The following is a 24,690-nucleotide window of genomic DNA, read 5'->3' on the forward strand; positions in this document are numbered from 1 at the left end:
GTCATACTTCACCACACTGCCCATGACTTGGGATCGAGCTCATGTTGCCGGGTTCACAGCGCAGCGCGCAATCTGCAGTGCCGCTGCTCCCCCCCCCCCCCCACATACATTGCCGCATGAATACTCCCGAGCAAAATGAGCAAACGTACATCAGAATTACCTCGGGGTTGAATCTGCTAGGCTCATAATCAACGTTTTTGGGTTTAGATCGCGTAATTTATAAATGTGTCGTAACCCTCCACCACCCGACACGGCCAATCAGTAAAAAAGTGTCACGTTGACAAAAGACAAATAGTTTCACTGCTTTAGCCCACCGGTGTGTTGAAGCGTGAAACCACAACATTTACAATTTGAGTAGTACGACGTTTCGCTGGTAATTGCATCCAGCATCATCGGGCAATTCGCCGTGTCGGGTGGTGGAGGGTTACGACACATTTATAAATAACGCGATCTAAAACCAAAAACGTTGATTATGAATAATATTGGTCGCGAAAGCCTACGTGTTAAACTGATCTGCAAGGCTGTTGAACGCATTTCTAAAACTCTTAAAATCAGACGATAATGTTTCCACAGCAGTCGAATTTCTCCAAAGGTTATTACACAGTTGATGATGACAAAAATAACGCTGCCAACATCACAGCTGCGTGATTGAGTAAACAGTCAGGCCTACCAGCTAGCTACATTATCACAGCAGAAGTGCCTAATTGAATTTCCATATCACGGCCAGAGTAATCAAGTCTATTATGTAAGTTAATAAGAAAAGCTATTCTGTATTAAAATTGGTTTCCTTTTGAATAAACTTTTTATCAATCTTGATTGCTCTTCTTTCTTTCAGCAAACTTTAAGATGATGGGTTCTTTCGGCTCGAGTAGTCCTCTTATGCCAATTTCAGCCGGAATCTGCAAGAGGCGATAATGAAAAACAAAGCAGAACACACTCGCAATGAATTCACTTGGGCCCTGTAAAAGTAGGAGTGTGTGACTGTACGTCGAAATTGTCTGCGCGACTGAAAGAAAACGTGATCCATTTATTTTAGATCACAAGATGCGTATATGTATTTTATGAAGTTGTTTCAGATTGGGGTTGTTTTCGGATACCAGATTTGTTTAGATTTTTAAGGCCGATTTCAGACCTTTATATCAGATTCAAATGACACTAAATGAAATAACTGGAGACGTTAATTGTTCCATTTATAAATTTAACACAAGGCTTGCTCAGTAAAGCAATAATCTCAACGTCAACATTTTGTACATTTAAATAATTTTGACAACATTTTGAGCCATGTTTTGTCGAAATTATGTTGCGAGAGGGCAGTTTTCGGCAGGAAATGCATCATGGAAGTAACACCACGAACGTGACATCACTTCTTGTGTCGTCATAACTTCGGATCAATCCAGAACCAATTTTTATTTTCAGATCGTCCTAAATTTAATCTGCAAACCCGATTTTCAGATTTTTTTTTTCTCGTAAATCCAAATATCAGGAACTCGTCCCAAAATATCTATATAATCCTGTCAGCTGTATTCCAACACAGCGGCAAGTGAAATTGCATTAGGCCGTCCGTAGTTCATGAAAATTGAAAGTGTATTTTTTGCAGATTCTTTTCACGCCCGTGAATGTGTGCTGCTGCCCACAAAGGTGGGGGCGGTGGCGGGAGCGGGGGGGTGTTGAAATTTTAGGTTATATAACTGGCAAAGTTGCATGTGGTCTACAACACTGTGGTAAGATTTAACTTGTTTAAAATCGAACTCTTTCTTACCTTTGTCTCTGGGCAAGTGACCAATGTGAAACGCCTCAGCAGGCTCACGATGGCGATCTTGACGTTGATGAGAGCAAAACGCATCCCAATGCAGTTTCGGGGCCCAGCGCCGAATGGCAAATAGCAGTACTGATCCCTCTGCTCTCTGGCCTCCTTGCTGAATCTGTCCGAAATCGAGATCAACAACATGGCAGAGGCTCGGTCTCATTTGCAGCAGTTTGTTATGTAGGCTAGCCGTAGTCTCAAGCCGCACCTCACCATAATAAAGGCTCAGTCATTTGTTATGTAGTCTAGCCGTAGTGTCAAGCCGCACCTCACCATAATAAAGGCTCAGTCATTTGTTATGTAGTCTAGCCGTAGTCTCAAGCCGCACCTCACCATAATAAAGGCTCAGCCCTTTGTTATGTAGTCTAGCCGTAGTCTCAAGCCGCACCTCACCATAATGAAGGCTCAGCCCTTTGTTATGTAGTCTAGCCGTAGTCTCAAGCCGCACCTCACCATAATAAAGGCTCAGCCCTTTGTTATGTAGTCTAGCCGTAGTCTCAAGCCGCACCTCACCATAATAAAGGCTCAGTCCTTTGTTATGTAGTCTAGCCGTAGTCTCAAGCCGCACCTCACCATAATAAAGGCTCAGTCCTTTGTTATGTAGTCTAGCCGTAGTCTCAAGCCGCACCTTACCATAAAAATAAAAAGTGGGCCGTTCCTGGCCCATCCCCCCCTCTCAACCAGTATATATACGGAGTAGTATCTCTTGTAATCTCTCATTTACTTGATACAGCTATCGTGCTGTGACGGTTCCACCTGAAGACGGAAGCTTGTGTTGCCTCCGAAACGTCGTGATTTAGATTTTTATTTTATTTTGCTTTTATTAACTTAAATTTTTTACCTACGTGACTTTACCAAAAAAACCTAAGAATATGAATCCTTGCAGTCACGAAAGCTTCAAATCTAGAACAAAATGGGACTTGTTTAAAGCTTCCACTGTAAATTCCAACGTGATATCGTTTTTTTGTTCCTTCATCACAATGCTAAATTGTGCCTGTGGTCGACACGTACATTTACGGTTTGTAAAATCAAGAGAGATTTCAAAACGGCATTGAGGGGGGAAAAAAATAATGAAGACCTTAGTGGTATAGGTGAGCTCCCGATAAACCTCGCCACAAAATACGTTGTTTTGCACTCGCAGAAAAAAACAAATTGGCCCACACACTTTGCTGCAACGCTTCATCCTTGGGGGCCGGTGTTTCACAACATCCGTGCGGAGTTTCACAACATCCGTGCACGACCCACCAAACCTCGCTGCTGCTGCTGTCTCCACAGCACCGGATCACAGGTTAGCCACGTTGCAGGAGCGCAGCCAACACCGCCGCCCGGCTAAACCGACAAAAACTACGCAGTCGGACCGGCGGCGAGTTATTACCGTTCAGGCCGGAACGCCGTGGGGTCATCCCAGTGCTCCGAGTGACGGTGAATGACAAACACGGGAATGCCGATGACCGTGCCCTTGGGAACAGGGATGCCTCCCAGCTCCACGTCCATCTTTGCTATACGTTCCAGCCTCCCGGCTGGCGGGTACAGACGCAGAGACTCACTAACCACCATGTCCAGGTAAGGCAGCTGGGACACCTTCTCATATGTGACCTCCTCCTGTAAAGTCACAAACAAAGTCAAATAACCCCCCACCCAATCCCCTGTATAGCTTCAACAGACTGTTGGGGCAAGTGCTGTTAGCGAGTAGCACCTATGAAGGCCGGCACGGCACACGAGGGGGTGAGTGGCCAACACCACGCCCGACCGCCTCTGTCTCCCCAGTGGCGATGTTTAACGCACCGCACCAGATGCTCATTTGAGGCTGAGTCGACATACGAGAGGCCCAGGATCGGTTCACATAATCGTGACCAGTGTTGGCCATAGGCAGGAATCGAACTCACTACCGCTCCCCAAACATGAGCACATGCCTTCCACTGGTTAGAGAAAAATTGGTACGACATGAGGTAATAAAGGAGATGATGATATATGTGGAATTTCTTTCACACCATACATAGCCAACCGTGCTAATCGGAGGTGCGGGGGAAGGACAAACTAAACACAAAAAGCAGTTCTAAAGAAATGACTTTTCAATCTATATTTAAAAGCGCATAACTCCAGTGGCTTCCTGATATCGGAAGGAAGAGCGTTCCAGACGGCCGCAGAAGCGCATCTGAAAGCGTGTGATGCGGTGACCATCTTTGTTCGACGGCTAGCCACAATCCGCTGCAGCGAGTATGACCGGAGTTTGCGTGATAGTTTATGTTTCTTGACAAGGTCAGCGAGGTATTGTGGTTCAATTGTGGCAAGCACTTTGTGTCTAACGAGCGCAACTTTAGAACGTATTCACAAACACGGTGTCGGATCGTGCAGTGCCCGTCACGACATGCGCCGGATGAATGTTGTACACAACGCCGCAGCTGGGCAATGTTGTTTTGATGACCGACCTCTGGCGGCAACGTGGCATCGATCTCCTCGAAGAGCTTGTCCTGCACGTCCGCGTGCACGGCCAGGTTGTAGGCGATGTAGGTGAGTGTCACGGCCGTCGTCTCGTAGCCCGCCAGGAGGAACACCATCGCCTGGGACAAGATCTCGCTGTCCGTCAGCGCTGCAATCCGCCAAGGCACGACGGACGGACAGACGGACGCACGGACGGACGGACACGCCGGGTCACGTGGCGTAACCGTAAATTCGTACAGCCGCTCGCAAGTCCGCTCGTATCGCACGCCGCCGCTGCAGATCCACGCGCGCTGTTAGTGCTGTCCGGTAACTTACCTGCGCACCGTGACTTTGTACAAGCGTACACATATCCGACTATGACCACATATCCGCCAGTTCCCAGCGAGTTGGAATTATGCGACGCTGCATGGCACTGTACATTTCAATGAAAGTAAAAAAAATATATACATATATTTTTCATGTTTGCTCGATGTTTTGCTTTCAAATTGGACATGGCCGTTTTACCTTTGTACGGGATGATGCCACCGTGCTCGTCCAACAGCGAATCAGAAATCTGAGCATCGACCATGGTCTGTAGGAAGTCCACCCTGTCCTGTGGGGCGGAATCACAGAATCACAGCCACCGATGGGTGTCCACACGTGCACAACATGCGCGGGGCAGATCTCCCGCTCCGTGGCTTCCACATATCAAAATTGTAATATTCGTCGTGATATCACATCACTACTGGTCCCCCCGCCCCGCTGACTGGGCCCTCAAAATTACGGGCACGATGCTGCTCCCCGTTCGTGCAGTTACATCCACCCTCGATATCGCTTAATGCCACACGCGGGGCAATTTACGTATATCGCGCAATTGCAGCCGGGTCTTCCCTTTGCAGCCGTATCTTTAAGATTTAAAACGTCGGCACACAGCGTAGCAACGGGAACGCGTGCGCGCGCGACGATTATTTGAATTCCGACCTCCTTATTAACGTTTGCAAACTGCACCGTGGAGATTTAAAACAAAAAGCATTCGAAATGCGCGATGCGTTCCGTCGCGCTACGCTCGCGGCGCCTAATTAATATTACAGAAGAGAGTTTTGCCGCGCCGCGTACAAATGAAACGTGAACGGCCGTTTGTCTTCGTTGACACGGTGCGGATTTTTCAGTGCACAATTGTCATTAGTCTCTCGTGTTGAATGTAGTCGTGCCGAGCTACGAAAGGAAAATTCACGTGGACAAATGTACGGCTGTGCATTTAGAGCATGCTTAAACGATTCACCGCGAACTCAATGCATCATTACGTCACATCTCAATCATTCCTCCAATGCCCTGCTGTTTGTTAAGCCTAGGGGACTCCCATGTGGCAGCTGTCGTTGTGCAGCACAAGTTGAACTCAGCACTACTATGTGGGCATTATGTATGCATGTTGAGCTTCTTTCGGACCGTAGGTAGCCAACCCAACGTTGACCCAACGTTGACCCAACGTTCCATTTTTTTTTTTCACTGGGCTGACCCATGACGTACCGTGTGCTCGCCCTTGCGACGTTCATTCTTCAGGCGTTGCAGGTTGGACATGAAGAAGGATAAGACGTCATTGGGAAACATGCTGACGTTCATCCGGACCAGCAGCGGGGTGACGGCCGGGAAGAATACTGCGCCGCGAGGGGATAAACGCAACGTGAGAAAGAGCATCGCACCGATGCACGCGTATGCACAGTTGTACCTCCTGGTTATCGATCCAGCTACTGGGGCACCACCGTGGCGAGATGTTAACTTCCTCGCCTGGTGTGCAGGAGAGTCGTGGGTTCGATCCCGACTCTGATGCTTGTATATTTGGAGATCACGTGGATTTTTCTTCGGGTCCTCCATTTCGTTTCTCCACATTTAGAATCGGCGTTGCGTTTAGAGTGCTTGGCTGCTAGAAATTTGCACGTGATGACAAGCCACTTCATTGAGCCATCATTTGTGGTGGCCAGGTCGCTTCTGAAAAAGAGCCACGCAGCTCAGTGTGCCTTACCTGGTAAAATAAAGAAAATAGTTTGAGTACTATTATCAAACTTGACGGCCGATCCCTAAAGTACAGATAACGTGAATGAAGAGGTAAACGTGCAGCCCTGAAAGTCATTTCTGGTAGAAGTGCCTCCACTAAAAGGCTAGTTTGGCCTACACTTCCACTCTGTCAAGACGTCTTGTAAGAAGCGTAAGTAGCCAACTTCCTTGCCCCAACACATGCGACCTGCCGATCATGGACGACCTGTGGTGTTACCCATTTATAGCTGCCGGGTGGACGGAGGCGGGCGGAGGGATTGAGAAACTTGACCCCCTTTTGTTTCAACGGCCGCGCCCGTAGTGCGTATTTAGGGGTCGGCACGGTTTGAACCGACTCAAACTGGTTTCAAATTGAGCAATCCAAACCAAACCAGCGACGACTGAACCAAACCAAACCAAAACCAAACCAAACTAAGCTAAACCAAACCTCTTAAGTTGGCTTGAACCAAACTAGTTTGAGCCGGTTCCACCCTGTCCAAGCCAAACCGAGTCGGTTTTCGTAGCCCCAAACCAAACCGAACCAGTTCAAACAGAGCCAAACCAAACCGATTTGGTTCGGTTCAAACCGCGGTTTGGTGGTTTGAGCCAAACCGTGCCGACCCCTATGCGTATTAGAACCGGCGGCCGATTCCACGTGCATCGGAAATTCGAGGGGACCCGAAGCATGTATGGAACATACGTTGAACTTCTTTCGCACCATACGTAGCTATCGCGCCAATGGGAAGTGCAGGGAAACGACAACAAACTAAACGCAAAAAAAAAGCCGTACGCATTTAACGTGATTGGCATTTTACATCTGATAACTTTGCACGAAAGTGCTGTTATTCCCAATGAGATTTTTCTATTTTATTTCTTTAACTTCCAACCTACCATTACCATTATTATTTCATTTTAAATCCCGTGACATCCACAATGGCTCAGAAGCTAATGAGACCCACAGGGCTGAGCCAGGCTCCTTGGTGAAAATAGTCAACTAACCATTGGCCCAACAGCTGTTATGGTTTATTCGGCATACCGAATATTAATTCATTCTGCTCCAAAGGCCATAATTTTAAGTCGCTGATGTACGATCGAATTAGCCGATTGCTACAGTGGCTTTTAACGGGCAGTACAGTTGTGCCAAACCTTTCTCCACTGTTTGGTTAGAACCCATTTCAAATCGGTAGCTGTAAACAAAACAAAACATATAAATAGCACATTTGCTTTAATGACACAGTGCTCCCCGGCAACGCATGAATGAGTTTGCATCGGATTCATTGCTTATACGGAGTGCTCTTGCTAAAAACATCTGTTGTCCCAGCAGCATTTGTTAAACGAGGCCGACTTTGCTGATGAGACTCCAGAGGTGTGGACTCGAGTCATGTGACTTGGACTCGAGTCAGACTCGAGTCATGAATTTGATGACTTGCGACTCGACTTGGACTTGCATAACAATGACTTTGTCCCACCTATGAGATGTGGACTCGAGTCATGTGACTTGGACTCGAGTCAGACTCGAGTCATGAATTTGATGACTTGCGACTCGACTTGGACTTGCATAACAATGACTTTGTCCCACCTATGAGATGTGGACTCGAGTCATGTGACTTGGACTCGAGTCAGACTGGAGTCATGAATTTGATGACTTGCGACTCGACTTGGACTTGCATAACAATGACTTTGTCCCACCTATGAGATGTGGACTCGAGTCATGTGACTTGGACTCGAGTCAGACTCGAGTCATGAATTTGATGACTTGCGACTCGACTTGGACTTGCATAACAATGACTTTGTCCCACTTCTGTGAGACTCATTAGAAGCCTTGGAAACCGGACCAGACTTTTCTTGCTTTAACAAATGCTGCTTGATAATACTGGTCGACAGACCCAACGGGCCGATGGGACTAAATACATTCTAGATTTGAAGCTTTCGTGACTACAAGGATTCATACTCTTAGGTTTGTCGGTAAAGTCACGTAGGTAAAAAAAAAAATAATAAAAAATAATAGAAATAATAATAGAAATAAAATAATATAAATCACGACGTTTCGGAGGCAACACAAGTCTCCGTCATCAGGTGGGACCGTCACAGCTAGATTTACTGTCTTATTATTATTATTTTTTTCCTACGTGACTTTACCAAAAAACCGAAGAGCATGGACGAAAAACATATTTGAATTTTTGAGACGGAAATACGTTCTGGTTTAAAAAAATAAAACACTTCAAAAAAAGATCCCATTCTGCTCATCTCATGCTCACCCTTCAGTGGTGGTGCTGGTCTATCGCGGGCCACAATACGTAATATTTTGACAAGATCCCAGCGAGATGGCAGCAGTGACAAAGACAAGCGGCGGAGAAGTTGGTCGGATTAATGTAGACATAAGGTGGAGCTGTAGAGAGTTGAGCGAAGGGAGATGCAGGCGGACAGGACAAGAGATAAGAGGATGTTATTCAGCTCGTTACGTTTGTACGGACTTGAATTTTTAGCGGATGTTTGATGCACCCTTATTTTCCATGAATCCGGGGTCCCCCTTGAGCTGACCGAGGCACTACGCCTCTGCTTGCTTTGCTGATATCGAACGCCACCACCACCACCCACCTAACAACGAGGTGGGACGTAAATATAGGCCGACCTGTGGGAGAAGCCTCGGGCCTGCCATGAGAATGTGGAGTTTCTTTCCGATGACTCGGGGGCCAATGGGAGAAATGAGCACTACACGATGCTCATCTAAGCATGAGCATGGGGACACTTAAAAGACGTTGGCCTTTTTTTTTTACTTGAGCCAATGTCAGTGTAGCGTACCACAGCCTTTCTTTTTTTATGTTTGCCCCTGGCTACCATTGCGCTTTATGACATTGCCGGTGCACTCATCTTGGATGATGCAATATTCGTTCAACGTTTTCTTGTTGCTGCACGATTACTTCAGGGCCCTATGTAGAAAATCTGGAAAAAAATGTTTTAACACCGCCAACACCCCCCCCCCCACCACCACTACTTGGGAAATTTCCAGATCCGCTTCTGACGCAACATGACCCTTTCACCGAGAGCCCAACGCCTGACTTTTGCCTCACCTCGGCTGCTTGTGAGCGGGTCATGCTAACAAATGAACCCCCCCCCCTCGCCAACAACAAATAACAATTTACAGCCACAGCGCCGCAAGCCCAGGCACGGGGAGGCACGATGCAAACAGATGGCGCCGGAAGTATTTTATCGCGTGGAACTTGGAACGTGGGCCGTATTTTGATAAGAGAGCCGTGCGGCGAGTGCACGGCAGCGAGGATGTCTGCCTCCCCACTCGGCACTGTCTCTCTCAAGCCCTTCCGGGGATGGAAAGACGCCGGCCCCCGGCTGGGATACCGCGCGGGGGAAATTTTGAAAGGTGGTCGGCACGCGAGGGTCCGGCGGTGGTGGGTGGGTGGGTCCAGGGGGTGAACGTCGGAGCCACGTGTGTGGCCAGCCACCCGGTAACGACGCCTTGGGCCTGTCATGAGAATGTGGACGCAGGCCCCGGCTGGGATAACGCGCGGGGGCAATTTTGAAACGTGGTCGGCCCCACGGGGGTCCGGTGGTGGTGGTGGGTGGGTGGGTCCAGGGTGTGAACGTCGGAGCCACGTGTGTGGCCAGCCACCCGGTAACGATGCCTTCTTCAGGCCCCGAAGCGGGCAGCACTTTCGCTCGAGGTAGGAGCTTCCTGCTAACAACCTGACCGATGGCGGATGTAAATCTCCAGCGAAACGTGGGCACCCATTTGAAGCTTTGCGAGATTGCTCTCCAATCATGCCGGCGATGCTGCTGCTGCTTGAGCGGCAATGAATTAGGCATGTTTTTGATTCATGTGGAACTTTTATTGCTGCTACTCCCTGTCCTGAGCCCTCCAGCTACGAACAACCTCTATAACTACTATCACTACCCCTATCACTATCACTATCCCAACCTCTATAACCACTATCACTATCACTACCCCTATCACTACCCTAGCCCCTATCACTACCCCAACCCCTATCACTATCCCAACCCCTATCACTATCCCAACCCCTATCACTACCCCAACTCCTATCACTGCCCCTATCACTATCACTACCCCAACCCCTATCACTACCCCTATCACTATCACTACCTCAACCCCTATCACTACCCCAACCCCATCACTATCACTACCCCAACCCCTATCACTGCCCCTATCACTATCACTACCCCAACCCCTATCACTATCCCAACCCCTATCACTACCCCAACTCCTATCACTGCCCCTATCACTATCACTACCCCAACCCCTATCACTACCCCTATCACTATCACTACCTCAACCCCTATCACTACCCCAACCCCATCACTATCACTACCCCAACCCCTATCACTGCCCCTATCACTATCACTACCCCAACCCCTATCACTATCCCAACCCCTATCACTACCCCAACCCCTATCACTGCCCCTATCACTACCCCAACCCCTATCACTGCCCCTATCACTACCCCAACCCCTATCACTACCCCAACCCCTATTACTATCACTACCCCAACCCCTATCACTGCCCCTATCACTACCCCGACCCTTATCACTACCCCAGCCCCTACCACTACCCCAATCACTACTCCTATCACTACCCCAACCCCTATCACTACCCCAACCCCTATCACTATCCAAACCCCTATCACTACCCCAACCCCTATCACTGCCCCTATCACTACCCCAACCCCTATCACTACCCCAACCCCTATCACTACCCCAACCCCTATCACTACCCCAACCCTTATCACTACCCCAGCCCCTACCACTACCCCTATCACTACCCCTATCACTACCCCTATCACTACCCCAACCCCTATCACTACCCCAACCCCTATCACTATCCTAACCCCTATCACTACCCCAACCCCTATCACTACCCCAACCCCTATCACTACCCCAACCCCTATCACTACCCCAACCCTTATCACTACCCCAGCCCCTACCACTACCCCTACCACTACCCCTATCACTACCCCTATCACTACCCCAACCCCTATCACTACCCCAACCCCTATCACTATCCTAACCCCTATCACTACCCCAACTCCTATCACTGCCCCTATCACTACCCCAACCCCTATCACTACCCCAACCCCTATCACTACCCCAACCCCTATCACTACCCCAACCCCTATCACTACCCCAACCCTTATCACTACCCCAGCCCCTACCACTACCCCTATCACTACCCCTATCACTACCCCTATCACTACCCCAACCCCTATCACTACCCCTATCACTACCCCTATCACTACCCCAACTCCTATCACTGCCCCTATCACTACCCCAACCCCTATCACTACCCCAACCCCTATCACTACCCCAACCCCTATCACAACCCCAACCCCTATCACTACCCCAACCCTTATCACTACCCCAGCCCCTACCACTACCCCTATCACTACCCCTATCACTACCCCTATCACTACCCCAACCCCTATCACTACCCCAACCCCTATCACTATCCTAACCCCTATCACTACCCCAACTCCTATCACTGCCCCTATCACTATCACTACCTCAACCCCTATCACTACCCCAACCCCTATCACTGCCCCTATCACTACCCCAACCCCTATCACTACCCCAACTCCTATCACTTCCCCTACCCCTATGTAGCGTCGTTCTACGAGAATCTTTATTTTTCTGTATCAGAATATGTAGACTGTAGGAGGAATCTGATGAGCTATGAGGCTCTTTTTCACAGATATCCACTCGGTTGCGGGTAAGAACGTTACAACAACAACAATACAAAGACACGACAGTCGTGCAAAGTACAAGAAAGGTAAAAACAAATCACCCAAACACATAGAAATACAACTAAACCATCCTACCAGGCAAAGCCCATCGAGGTATTAACTTATATTTTTTAGAAGCGACCTGACCACAAATGATAGCTCAACAAAATGGCCCATCACGTGGACATTCATAGCACCAAAATAATCTAAATAATCTAACACAGCTTCAAACGTTATTGGAACATTAGGAAATCGTTGACACAACCCAAGTACAGGTAGTCCCCGAGTTACGACGGTCCGACTTACGATATTTCGATCTTACGATGGTGATAGCGATACGACAAAATTGTAAAATAATGAAAAATTTCTCGCGGCAGGCAAACGCAGCAGCGTACGAGGTACGATACTGTACGTTGGGACGTTGCCGGGATGTGCGCATCTCCCGCCTTTCTATTAAATTGCAGTTCATATATATAGGTAGGCTAAGAATTTACCTTGTTTTTTTTACTTTACATTTTACTGTGCAATACAGTATTGCAATTAATAAATACATACAGTATATAGTTTATACAGTACGGTACTGTAAATTGCTCTGTTTTGCTAAATTATCACCGTTCTTTAAGACTCCTGGGTAGGCTAGGCCATCTTGGACTTACGATATTTTTGACTTACGATGGGGTCGTCGTAACGCATCTCCATCGTAAGTAGAGGACTGCCTGTACATTGTATCTGTGTGAAGTGAACGTCAAGAATCCCTTTTTCCGAACCAAGGATATCGAACAGGATGAGAGGTTCAGACCATGGACCCCAAGGTACGGGTGTGTACAATATCAATGGGCAGGCATTACATCAGCTACCTTTTTGTGTACTTGAATGATTGTTACCATGAAAAGCATAGATTTGACCGAAGTTGAAATAGTTTTGCTATATATGGTGGCGCATGTATGTGTGTGTGTACCGGTGATCATCAATTATCCGTCGGCATCAGGGAAGAGAGGGCTCAGGATTTTCAAAAACGCCGGATAATAACATCATCGTGGTTTAAAATAGCTTATTTTTGCACGTTATTCCGTGAAATTAAGTTTTCAGGTGTTATGTTTTTTGTGTTTTCAATTCGTTTACTATCTGCAATTGGCATGAATAAATATACAAATAGACAAAAATAAATATCCTACTTTTAAAAGTTACTGTTTACTGTACCGTACTTACCACTCTAATCTCGAAGACTGCATCACGGGGTGATGTATATACGTGCCGTATTTTCACCGTTTAATTTTTATGTAGTGTATAACAGAGGTGTGGACTCGAGTCATGTGACTTGGACTCGAGTCAGACTCGAGTCATGAATTTGATGACTTGCGACTCGACTTGGACTTGCATAACAATGACTTTGTCCCACCTATGAGATGTGGACTCGAGTCATGTGACTTGGACTCGAGTCAGACTCGAGTCATGAATTTGATGACTTGCGACTCGACTTGGACTTGCATAACAATGACTTTGTCCCACCTCTGGTGTATAATATACTGTATGTAATATTTAACCCTGATAATCGAGCATAGCTACTCTGTTTTGCCACGCACACGGTGCCGATCGCCGGACCGGTTCCACCATTTGGAGCGGTTTTGTAAGCCGGATAATCGCACGCCGGATAATCAATGACCAACGGTACGTTGAACTTCTTTCGCACCGCACGTAGCCAACCAACCGCACCAACCGGAGGTGCGATTTCACCCAGAGGGCGCCGGTTAAAAGAAACCCCCGCGGCTTTCGGACCGCCAACGAGACGCTGGCCGCTCCCCAGAGGTCGCAACCGGGAACCCGATACCCGTACCCTACCCGATACCCGGCTACCCGTACCCAGCCCGTTTGCGACCCTGGTGCGGCCGGGTACGGGCACGGGTAGGCCGTGAGTCACTGATGAGTAACCGTTTGTCACTCATTTCGGGTAGGGTACAGGTAGGGAACGGCTACCCGCACCCGGCCGGGTACGGGTACCCATTTGCGACCCTGGTGCGGCCGGGTACGGGTACGGGTAAGGAATCAAAACCCGTTTGCGACCTCTGCCGCTCCCTTACCGACGAGCAGCAGCAGGGGGTTGAACATCCCCAGCTTCGTCAGCTTGTTGATGTAGGCGACGAAGGGGTCGTGCTCGTTGCTCAGCGAGTTCACGTCGGCGCTGAACGCGGTGCTCGTGATCACGTCCATGCTGTACGCCCCCAGCAGCCTGCGGGGTGGGGGGGGGGTGAAAAACAATAGACAAAGATACTACCCGCCCCCAGTGAGCCTTACGTGGTAAAATAAAAAAAGCCGAATAGTTTAGTTTAGAGTAGCGCGGTGAAGGATAATAAATAATAAGTACGGGCAAATATCCCCCATGAGCCATATGGATGGTGGGGGGGGGGGGGGGTGATGGGGAGCCCTCAGCCAGCAGTGGATTGACAGAAGAGCTGTGCGTAGGAATTCCCTAAATAGAGTTTCGATATTGTGATCTGGCTGGGGGGGGGTGATCAAATACACAAAAAATAAACATTAGTTTTTTTTTATTTTACCAGGTAAGGCCCACTGAGCTATATAGCTCTTATTCAGACGTGAAGCGGCCACAAATGATGGCTCAACAAGGTGGCTTATCACGTGGAAATGTAAAGCAACCAAATACTCTAAACGTATGTTTATAACGTGGAGGGAAAAACCGGAGGACCTGGCGAAAAATCCACGTGACCACGAGGAGACAGACAACGCAAACTCCAGATATACAGCAGGCATCATGGTCGGGATCGAACCCACGACCTCCTGAATACCAGCTAAGTTCAACCCCCAACCGGGCCAGAATCTCAACCCCCGCACGGTCCATCTCGTGAGGGCTACATTGTGGGGCGTCAACAGTGCTTGTGGATTCTATATTTGAAGCTTTCGTGACTGCAAGGATTCATACTCTTAGGTTGATTCGGTAAAGTCACGTAGGTAAAAAATAGATAATAAAATAAATAAATAAAAATCATAGAAGAAATAATAGAAATAAAATAATAAATCACGACGTTTCGAAGGCAACACAAGCTTCCGTCTTCAGGTGGAACCGTCACAGCACGATTGCTGTATCAAGTAAAGAGAAATCCCAAGAGACCCGACCTTGTATATATACTGGTTGAGGGTGGGAGGAGCCAGGATGGCTGTGGATGGTTGTGGACTATGGAAAGACTGGCCTCCACCATAGCATTGTGGAATTGACACCGCCGCCTTAGGACGTAAGTGCTGCACAATGCTCGTTTGAGCACTTTTACTTGACTTAAAAAATTTAAATCATCATTTCAATATCGATTTGCATGCGCCGCGCTGAACACTGAACGCCAATTTACGTAAACGATTGGCACAGGACTGGGAGAAGAAAAAGAAAACCAGGCTATCAAAATATTGGCACACAATATTTACATGTCTTCGTGAGGTTCACTGGTGACGTGTGAGCAATGCATGCTAATGTGTCAATTTTACAATCTTTTATTTAAACAACTTTATCTCGCCCACGGCATCACAGGCACATGGCAAAGTGCCCGTAACAAGGTTGCTTTCTGAAATTTAAATTAAGCGCTTGGCAAGGAGAGGCTGTGTAACGGCTAAGGTGCAGTCCTGCAATTGCTTACTCATGGCACTGCTGGCTGAGTAAGCATCCACGAAGTGCGTGCCCACAGAGGGCATTTGGTCCACTCCACGGAAGTAAACTATTAAACAATTTGTTATTCTACCAGGTGAGGCCCACTGAGCTGAACAATTATTTTTTAGAAGCAACCTATCACAAATTATAGCTCAATGAAGTAGCCCATCGTGTGGTCATTTATTGCAGCCAAATACTCTAAATGTAGGTATAAAATAAAATAAATCACGACGTTTTGGGCACTCGAGTATGGATTCCTGCAGTCACGAAAGCTTCAAATCACTCTAAATGCATGTTTATGAATGAGGAGAAAACCGGAAGCCCCGGAGAAAAATTCACGTGACCACGGGGGAGAACATGCAAACTCCAAACACACAGACATCAGGGTCGAACCCACAACCTCCTGCATACCAGGCGAGGTAGTTAACATCTTCCCACCGTCACACACCTACCACGTTGACCAGACGTGTGGAGAGAGTTGGGTATACCCACACTTTACCCCACCACACGCGGATTGCCGATTGGCTGCGGTGAACACTGCCGGGTGAGGGGGGAGAGATTTGAGAAATGCGCGCCATCGTTTCAACCGCCGCGCGGGGAGAAAGAAAATCGAATCGGCGAACTCCGGATTGTGAGCCCAGTGCACTAAACCATTTCACCACCGCTGTGGCAGCCTCCCTAAGAGGCCTGGGGAGCTTGAACTCCTCGATTCACTCACTTCTTTGCATCGAAGCTTTGGCCGGCGTTACACTTCAACTCTGCCTGCTGCACGAGCAGGTCGCCATAGTGCTTGACGATGGGGAACACCTGAAGCAAGACCGAAAAAAGACCGAAAAAATTGGTGGCAGCAGCACGTCAGGGGGCCGATTCTTCCGCCGATGAAGACGCAGAGAGAGAGAAAGACACGTATAAAGAGAAAATAATAAATTAAATACTAGCATAGTAAATTAAATACTAGTATGCTAGTATTTAATTTATTATTTTCTCTTTATACGTGACTTTACCAAAAGAACCAAAGAGTAATTCCTGCAGTCACGAAAGCTCCAAATTAAGTATATAGAGAGAGACGTCTACCTGCACAGCGGTCCAGAAGGCCCATAGCTTGTTGGACAATAATGTTCACAAGCATATGTATATGTCCGTACAGGGACTCCTCTACTTATGAACGAGTTAGGTTTCAGAGATCTGTTCGTAAGTCGATGTGTTCGTAAGTCCAACTTACTATCGATTCCAAACATGTTCTACGGCGTGTACACTAAACACAGGGAATGGCTTTAAAAATTGTATGACCTCCTGTAGATGTAGATGCCGCTGGTTCTTCGTGTTCTGCAAATGTAGATGTCACCACCACCAATGCGCGGCGGTTGAACTTACAACTCTCGATCCGAACAGGCAACTGGACATACGGACAGATTTGTTCGTATCTCTGAAAGTTCGTACGTGGAATGTTCGTAAGTAGAAGAGTCCCTGTATGCTGAACTTCTTTCGCACCGTGCACAGCCGGCCGTGCTGATCGGAGTTGCGGGGGAAGGACAACAAACTGTGCACGACGGATTGAAAAAGAGAGCGCATGCCTCAGGCGAGACAGACCTTAGACCCTTGTCTCTGCGTAACGAGCGATTTGTTACAAACACTCCACCATGTTAGTGCACAACGGGCGTCCTGCGAGTTGACAGGACCACACAGGAAAGTGAACACGTTCTATAGGTAGCAGTATTTGTTCGGCGTTTTAAAATAAAAATGTACTTATACCACCACACAATATTACGCGTATGTGTTCGATGACGGGGCTTGTTTTGACGATACTTCGCAATGCTGGTCAGTGAAAGTTGGAGAAGGGGGCGGGGGAGAGGGGAGGGGAGGTGACCCAGGCCTGGTTCAAATAGTTGACCCTGGTGTGAGGCACGGCGAGGCCTTCATCCAGCAGTGGATAAAGGGCTGTGTATAAAAATCACTGTGAGTCAGTCTGTTCTCCGGCGCTACGCGATGGGTGTATTCTCAGCAAACGCAAAATGTATACATGGGGGTTGCAAGTGCTACGAGATCAAATTTTCACATTTTTAAACGAGCAAACATTAATTGATTGATTAAAATGTGTCACCGCGGAGAGTGCCCTTGAGATGGAACGCCTCGTTTGCAAATGCGCCCCACAGTGTCAACTGAGACACGTGCGGCAAATGCGCGGCGACGCACACCGTGTACACAGACGTTTTAAAACTGTCAACTTGTGCGGTAAATGCACTTGACATGATACAAATTATCCGGTGATTCTGCTGCTGCTGCTGCTGCTGCCGCTGCGTTCAAGGCGGTCGTGCACACAAGCACAGTTAACAACGACAACTTAGCACGTTAGTCAATAACAACACCGTGGCCTTAAAAGGAAACGTATATAAAGTGGCACATTTTGTTACGGGCTATGAAGTAGGCCCATTGCCCGGAACGTCACCTGAAAGAAACACCGCCTGTGAAATATAGGTTTTTTTTTACCTTTTAAAGCTGTCAGTTACACAAATCATAATACTCTTAGTTCTTTCGGTAAAGTCACGTAGGTAAAAAATGAAAAAAAAATAATAAAATTTTATTTTTTATTATTTTATTTTGTATACATTTTTATTTCATTTTTTACCTACGTGACTTTACCGAAAGAACTAAGAGTATGAATCCTTGCAGTCACGAAAGCTTCAAATCTAGAACAAATCATAATCTTTGTTTATGCTGGAGAAATCCGATGAGCTATGAAGCTCTTTTTCGGAAGATGTGCAGTCGGTGGCGAGTTTCCAAATGAGTGGCACTCACCACCGGTTCGTATAGAATCTTCTATCTGCCTCTAAGAGTTGCAACAGCATGTCGCAGCGCTACGCACCCGTTGCATCAGTACTACATCTCACACCGCCAAATGCACCTTTCAAAATTAACCACTTCCTACAGGAGAAATCCTCTTAATTGCGGCCCTATTATCCGCGACTCCTATTTATCCAGTAACAGCTGCAGGGTCCGATACGTTTCCCCATACGTCTGAGCGGAATGGCATTCTATCATCCGCACTTTTTTTCCCGTCAAGACAAATTCATCCTGTTATCTCCGCGGGGGTGAATCACTGCCCGGTAATTTTTTGTTATTTAAAAAAAAATTCATTCGTTGCCTCCTTATTCGTGGTGGAGAGAGTAACTGACGTCAGCTGCCGTTTGTGTAAAGATAAAATACAGGTAGTCCCCGACTTACGATATTTCGATCTTACGATGGCGATAGCGATACGACAAAATTGCCATCAACAACCTAACATCGTTCAAGTGTGCAGACGACAGACAGAATCTTGGTGAGTACAGTACAATATGATACGTTACGATACGTTCAATGCATGTATGATACGTAGCTTTAGCGATTTCATTTTAAGGTTACCACGATACGATACGTTCCAATGCATGTTAAAAAATTTTTATAGCAGATAGGATTGTTTCCTGAAAAAAACTTTCTATTAAATTGCAGTTCACATAGATAGGCTAAGAATTTACCTTGTTTTTTTTACTTTACATTTGACTGTACAATACAGTATTGTAATTAATACATACATACAGAATATAGTTTATACAATACGGTACTATAAATTGCTCTGTTTTGCTAAATTAGCACCATTCTTTAAGACTCCTGGGTAGGCGAGGCCATCTCCGACTTCCGATATTTTCGACTTACGATGATGGGGTCGTCGTAACGCATCTCCATCGCAAGTCGGGGACTACCTGTATGTAAAAATGTTGAATCGATATATTGCGGCCAATGATATCATCTCGAGTGGCTGCTGGCACGCGGGCGGGCGGGCGAGGTGACACGAACCCATTACGTACGACGAATATAAAACGGCGGCGGTTCTCGCGCACAAAGCTTGTCGACGCACGTGCCGCAATATTCAGAATGCGAACGTGCACCCCCTCCACTATTCACCTCCTTGAGTTTCCCCGTGCTGAACACGGGGCTGAGCACGCTCCGAATTCGCTTCCACTTCTCGTCCTCCACCACGGTGAGGGCGTCGTTGAGAGGCCCGTTGAGCTGAAAGTTCTGGGAACACAGCGGGCAGGCGGGCATAAAGGTTTGCATAATGGATAAGGAGGTCTCATAGTGCAAATGCTTACCCCGAGCTCTCAATACTCTGATGGTGCGCTGTCTTTGAGTTGTACGCCTTTTGGCGTCATCTGGTCCAACACCAATGGAGACTAGGCTCTAAGAAAAGCTGTCTCGGGTGTGGACCAATCAACTTCAAGGACAGTGCATATCATTATCATCATCAGAGTTGTTTCTTCTTGTTTGCATTTTGACTGCTTGTGTTGTGGTTATTGCAAACATGATGCCTTGTATACAGGTGTCAGTTTTTGTACCAGTTGAAAGGGTAAAAACCTATCACTATGGATAGGGGTGCCGCGGTGACGAGATGTTAACTATGTCGCTCGGTATACAGGAGGTCGTGGGTTTGATCCTGACCCTGCCGCCTGCTGCTGCACATTTGGAGTTTGCACGTCTCTCTCTCTCCCCGTGGTCGCGTGGATTTTTCTCCGGGTCCTCCGATTTTTTCCCCTCCACTTTTCGAAAGCCTGCGTTTAGATTATTTGGCTGCTATACATTTCCACCTGATAAGCCACTTTGTTGAGCTATGTAGCTCAATGGGCCTTACGTTTGTAAAATAAAAATAGCTTCGTTTTAGATTTTCACGTGCCATCTCTTGGACTACTCCAGTCTCCCAGCGACCCGGAAAATATTATTGGAGAGATTAAGCCCTGTGCTTGTGTTCGCACGTGAAAGTCGCAGCGAAAAGGTACAGAACTTTCTGATACAAATGCCCACTCTGATCAATGTTCCTTCTGATATCAAAGCCCCCTTTCCCCCCCCCCCCCACTGCCCCCCCCCCCCCACTGGCTCATAACTCATTTGTGAGATAAAGAGCTTTACAGCTCATAGGATTCCTCCAGTATGAACATTCAGATTCTGATTCCTGGTCGTTGAGCCTCCCAGAAATATTTCGATTTAAAGCTTGAGACGCTGTCTTTCCGGCAGCTCTGTTCTTCACCTGAGGACGGCTGCTTGTGTTGTGGCCGAAACGTCGTGAGACTGTTATTTGATCGTGTAAATTGTATTATTATTTAATTATTTCCCTTCTACGTGACTTTACCGAAAGAACCAAGAATATGACCTCCCAGAAATGCCGTAGATTTTTTTTTTGTTATGAACTCTGCACGTGAATGTTGAGCCTGACCCTGCGATTGGTGAAGGTGCTGTAGCAGTCTTTGACCAGGATGGTCTTGTAGAGGCTTGGGTCAGCCACCATCAGCACCGGAGACCTGCCGTCGTAAATCCTGTAAAAAAAAAACATTGAAATAAAGTGCTTAGCCAAGGATTTTTATTTTATTTTTTTACAGCTGTTCCCTTTTCCAACTGACAGCATTTTATTTCGTGTTAAGTAAAAGGCGTGAATATTGACCGTTTCTTGTCGCATTAGTATGACATGAGCAGGCGATTTGGCCAGCCGCTGCACTTGCGTGCGCACGGCCGGGTCTGCATTGAACATGGGTACAGTAGAATATTGATTTGAAAAGCGTTTGAATGAAACCACACAGCGGGCCATATTTCATGCCAGCCACATGCCGCTCCGCACAAGACTCATTACATACACACAGCGGTGCGAACGGTGGATTTCCACTCTGAATTTGCGACAATGCGGTCCTGTTCTATCACAGCAAAGAAGCATGGTTGCCTTGAGGGGGGGGCATGGGAACGATTTTGAAATTACGTGAGCAAAGCAATCATGCCTTGTAGCCGAGGAGGACCCTAATCAAGGCACAATGGGGTCCCATGAAGGTCATTAATTGAAGTTCGCAGAAAAAAAAGTCTTGCCCTCCCGTCCAAAGGTTGGAGGTGGCTGTTGCTGACCCGCTCCCTTCCTACCCCACCCAACACGTGTTCGCTTTGACAATAAACGTGCAGTAAAGAGTGCAAAGGTGGAGTCCCGCAGTTACTTTGCTCATGGCACAGCTGGCAGAAGAGCCTCGACTAGTGGGAGCCCTGGAGAGCCCTGCTAGTCCAGAGGGTGTGTTTGGCCTACTCTTCCACGTTGGCCAGACGCTTTGGAGGAGGTGGGAGCACCCACACTTTACCCCACCACACGTGACCTGACAATCGATAACTAAGTATGGTGTAACCCACATACTGTACACTGCTCTGTGTGTGCGTACCGAGGCGGGGAGGTCTAAGAAGCTTGCACCGTCGATTCAACCGCCGTGCCGGGAAATCGAATCGAACTGGCGACCTCCGGATTGCAAGTCCAGTGCGATGAACTTTACACTACAGAGGCATTGCGAGATGTTAACTACTTCGCCTGGTATACAGGAGGTCGTGGTTTCAATCCCGACCCGAACGCCTGCTGTATATTTAGAGTTTGCAAGTTCTCCTCGTGGTCGCGTGGATTTTTCTCCGGGTCCTCCGGGTTTTCCCCCTCTACATTTAGAATCGTGCGTTTCGAGTGATTGGCTGCGATAAAAATTCACGTGATGATAAGCCACTCCGCTGAGCTAGTATTAGTGATAGCCAGGTTCCTTCTGAAAAGAGTGAAATAGCAGCTCAGTGGACCTCACCTGGTAAAAAAATTAACCCGTAAAAACAAAGTTTTTCACTATAAATCCTTTATATGCGTGGCATCGGTTATATTTTATTATTCATTTCTGTTTTTCTTGAGTAAGAGTTTCATTTTTATCACATTGATATTTTAAATGAAATATTAATTTTTTTTTCCTAAAAAGTGGAAAATTTTGGAAAAATGTTTTCACGAAAATAAATTGTCACGCACAACGAGTCTGTGTGCAAAATGTCAGCTCGATTGGATTACGGGAAGTGGGTTAAAAAACGACCGAAAGATTTGCACGGTCGTAAGCGCGCAAGCAAGCAAGCAAGTGAACTTAATATAAAGGATTTAAAAAACTAAAGTTCAGATTTTAATAGTTCTACAGTGCTTGTGGTTTGAGGTCTGTTTTGTAAATGCAGTGCAGTTTAAAGACCCACACACACGTATACGCACATCGGAATGGAGTATTCTATACACGCGGGCCAGTGGTTGTGTGCTTTAAAAGTAAGAAAAAACTCACCCCCAAATCTTCCCGAATTTCTCCCGGCACTCCATGTCAAATTTGAACCAGCCCTGTCGGCGTAAGAAAGAATGAAACACACGCCATCAAAGTGTCGACGCCGCCGCGGTAATACGGCGAGAGGTAAACCGTGAAGACGATATGATTTACTACACTTACGTCGGAGGTCGCAACCGGGTACCCGATACCCGTACCCTACCCGATACCCGGCTACCCGTACCCGGCCGGGTACGGGTACCCGTTTGCGACGCTGGTGCGGCCGGGTACGGGTACGGGTATCGGGTACCTGTACCCGTACCCTACCCGATACCCGGCTGGGTACGGGTAGCCGGGTATCGGGTAGGGTACGGGTACCCGTTTGCGACCCTGGTGCGGCTGGGTACGGGTACGGGTAGGCCGTGAGTCACCGGTGAGTCACCGTTTGTCACTCATTTCCCAACGTCTTGTCTCTTCTCACAATTCAAGTTCCTAGAATCAACCCACCCGTGCCTGCAACATGGCTTCATCCCAGAGGTCGCAATCAGGTACCCGATACCCGTACCCTACCCGTACCCGGCCGGGTACGGGTACGGATACCTGTTTGCGACCCTGGTGCGGCCGGGTACGGGTACGGGTAAGGAATCAAAACCCATTTGCGACCTCTGACTTACGTCCATTTAAGACTGAAGCAGCATTTTTCATAATTCTGGCAAATCTCGACATGAAGGTGGCTGTTGTAATCACCGGCGTGCCGTCACGGCACTCGAATTACAAATGCTGTGGGTTTACTTCCCAACACAAACCGTTGCGCTGAAGTAGAAACTAATTTTCGATTTAAAGCTTTCGTGACTGCAGGGATTCATCTTCTTGGTTCTTTCGGTAAAGTCACGTAGAAGGGAAGTAATAAAATAATAAAAATAAAACATTAAAATAATTCTCACGACGTTTCGGCCACAGCGTCATTCAGACGCTGTCTCCCCGACAGACCTGGTCTTCACCTGAGGACGGCTGCTTGCGTTGTGGCCGAAACGTCGTGAGAATGATTTTATTATGTTTTATTTTTATTATTTTATTACTTCCCTAGAAACTAATTGGCACGTTTTGTTAACGTGACAAACCTTACTAGTCTGCTTGGTTTTTTCGGTAAAGTCACGTAGAAGGGAGATAATTATTGCTGCTAATCCTACATCCTACATAATGCTCCTACGCATTCCACAAGTAGTGACTAATCCCATATTTGCATTTTCCATAAATATGCTAAATTACTCTGTTGATACGCAAATTCCTTTGTCAAGGCGCTCTTCCCCCCCCCTAACCCAGCTTAAATATACGCTGCCAAGCTTGGCAGTGTTCATTCAGACGCTGTCTTTCCGACAGACCTGTTCTTCACCTGAGGACGGCTGCTTGCGTTGTGGCCGAAACGTTGTGAGAATTGTATTATTTTATTATGTTTGATTTTTATTATTTTATTATCTCCCTTTTACGTAACTTTACCGAAAGAACCAAGAAGATGAATCCCTGCAGTCACGAAAGCTTTAAATCGAAACCTTACTAATTTGTCTGTGTCGGGTTTAACGACACATTCATATTTACGCGATCTAACCCAAACAAAAAACCTTTACGTATTATTTCTCGTTTCAATGTTACAATTACCTTTCTGTACTCAAGGAAGGTGCCAATGAAAGGATATGGTCTGGGCGTAGGTATATTGAGCCGTTTGAAGAAACTGTAGGGCCACATTGCATATCTGCAGATGAGAGAAAGAGAGAGAGCGAAACAACGACAACAGTTGAAACGAAGGCAGGGCTGTGGCAAAAAGAAATGACACCGCAAAACAACTTTGCAAAGGACACCCGCCTGGAATCGAATCACCCGGAATTCGCACACAGCCTAATCCAGGGCACGGCAACCAAAATAACAAGAAGAGCCATT

The 24,690-nt window shown here is 47.2% G+C and overlaps 1 protein-coding gene across 1 annotated transcript in view; it reads right to left on the reverse strand.

Moving 5' to 3' along the window:
* LOC144730275 (cytochrome P450 3A56-like) overlaps nt 1-24,690 on the reverse strand; it is a 30,892-nt gene continuing 6,202 nt past the window's right edge. Inside the window, exons 3-14 of the mRNA XM_078610952.1 lie at nt 24,412-24,505; nt 22,780-22,832; nt 20,898-20,997; nt 19,595-19,708; nt 16,374-16,462; nt 14,085-14,233; nt 5,753-5,880; nt 4,751-4,838; nt 4,234-4,394; nt 3,180-3,406; nt 1,760-1,922; nt 1-899 (exon numbers count right to left, since the gene is read on the reverse strand). Coding sequence (XP_078467078.1) covers nt 807-899; nt 1,760-1,922; nt 3,180-3,406; nt 4,234-4,394; nt 4,751-4,838; nt 5,753-5,880; nt 14,085-14,233; nt 16,374-16,462; nt 19,595-19,708; nt 20,898-20,997; nt 22,780-22,832; nt 24,412-24,505 — 1,459 coding nt within the window. The 3' untranslated portion in view covers nt 1-806. The remainder of the gene's footprint in view (nt 900-1,759; nt 1,923-3,179; nt 3,407-4,233; nt 4,395-4,750; nt 4,839-5,752; nt 5,881-14,084; nt 14,234-16,373; nt 16,463-19,594; nt 19,709-20,897; nt 20,998-22,779; nt 22,833-24,411; nt 24,506-24,690) is intronic.

This window comes from Lampetra planeri, chromosome 35 (genome assembly GCF_965212315.1).
Source record: "Lampetra planeri chromosome 35, kcLamPlan1.2.h2, whole genome shotgun sequence".
Lineage (NCBI taxonomy): Eukaryota > Metazoa > Chordata > Hyperoartia > Petromyzontiformes > Petromyzontidae > Lampetra > Lampetra planeri.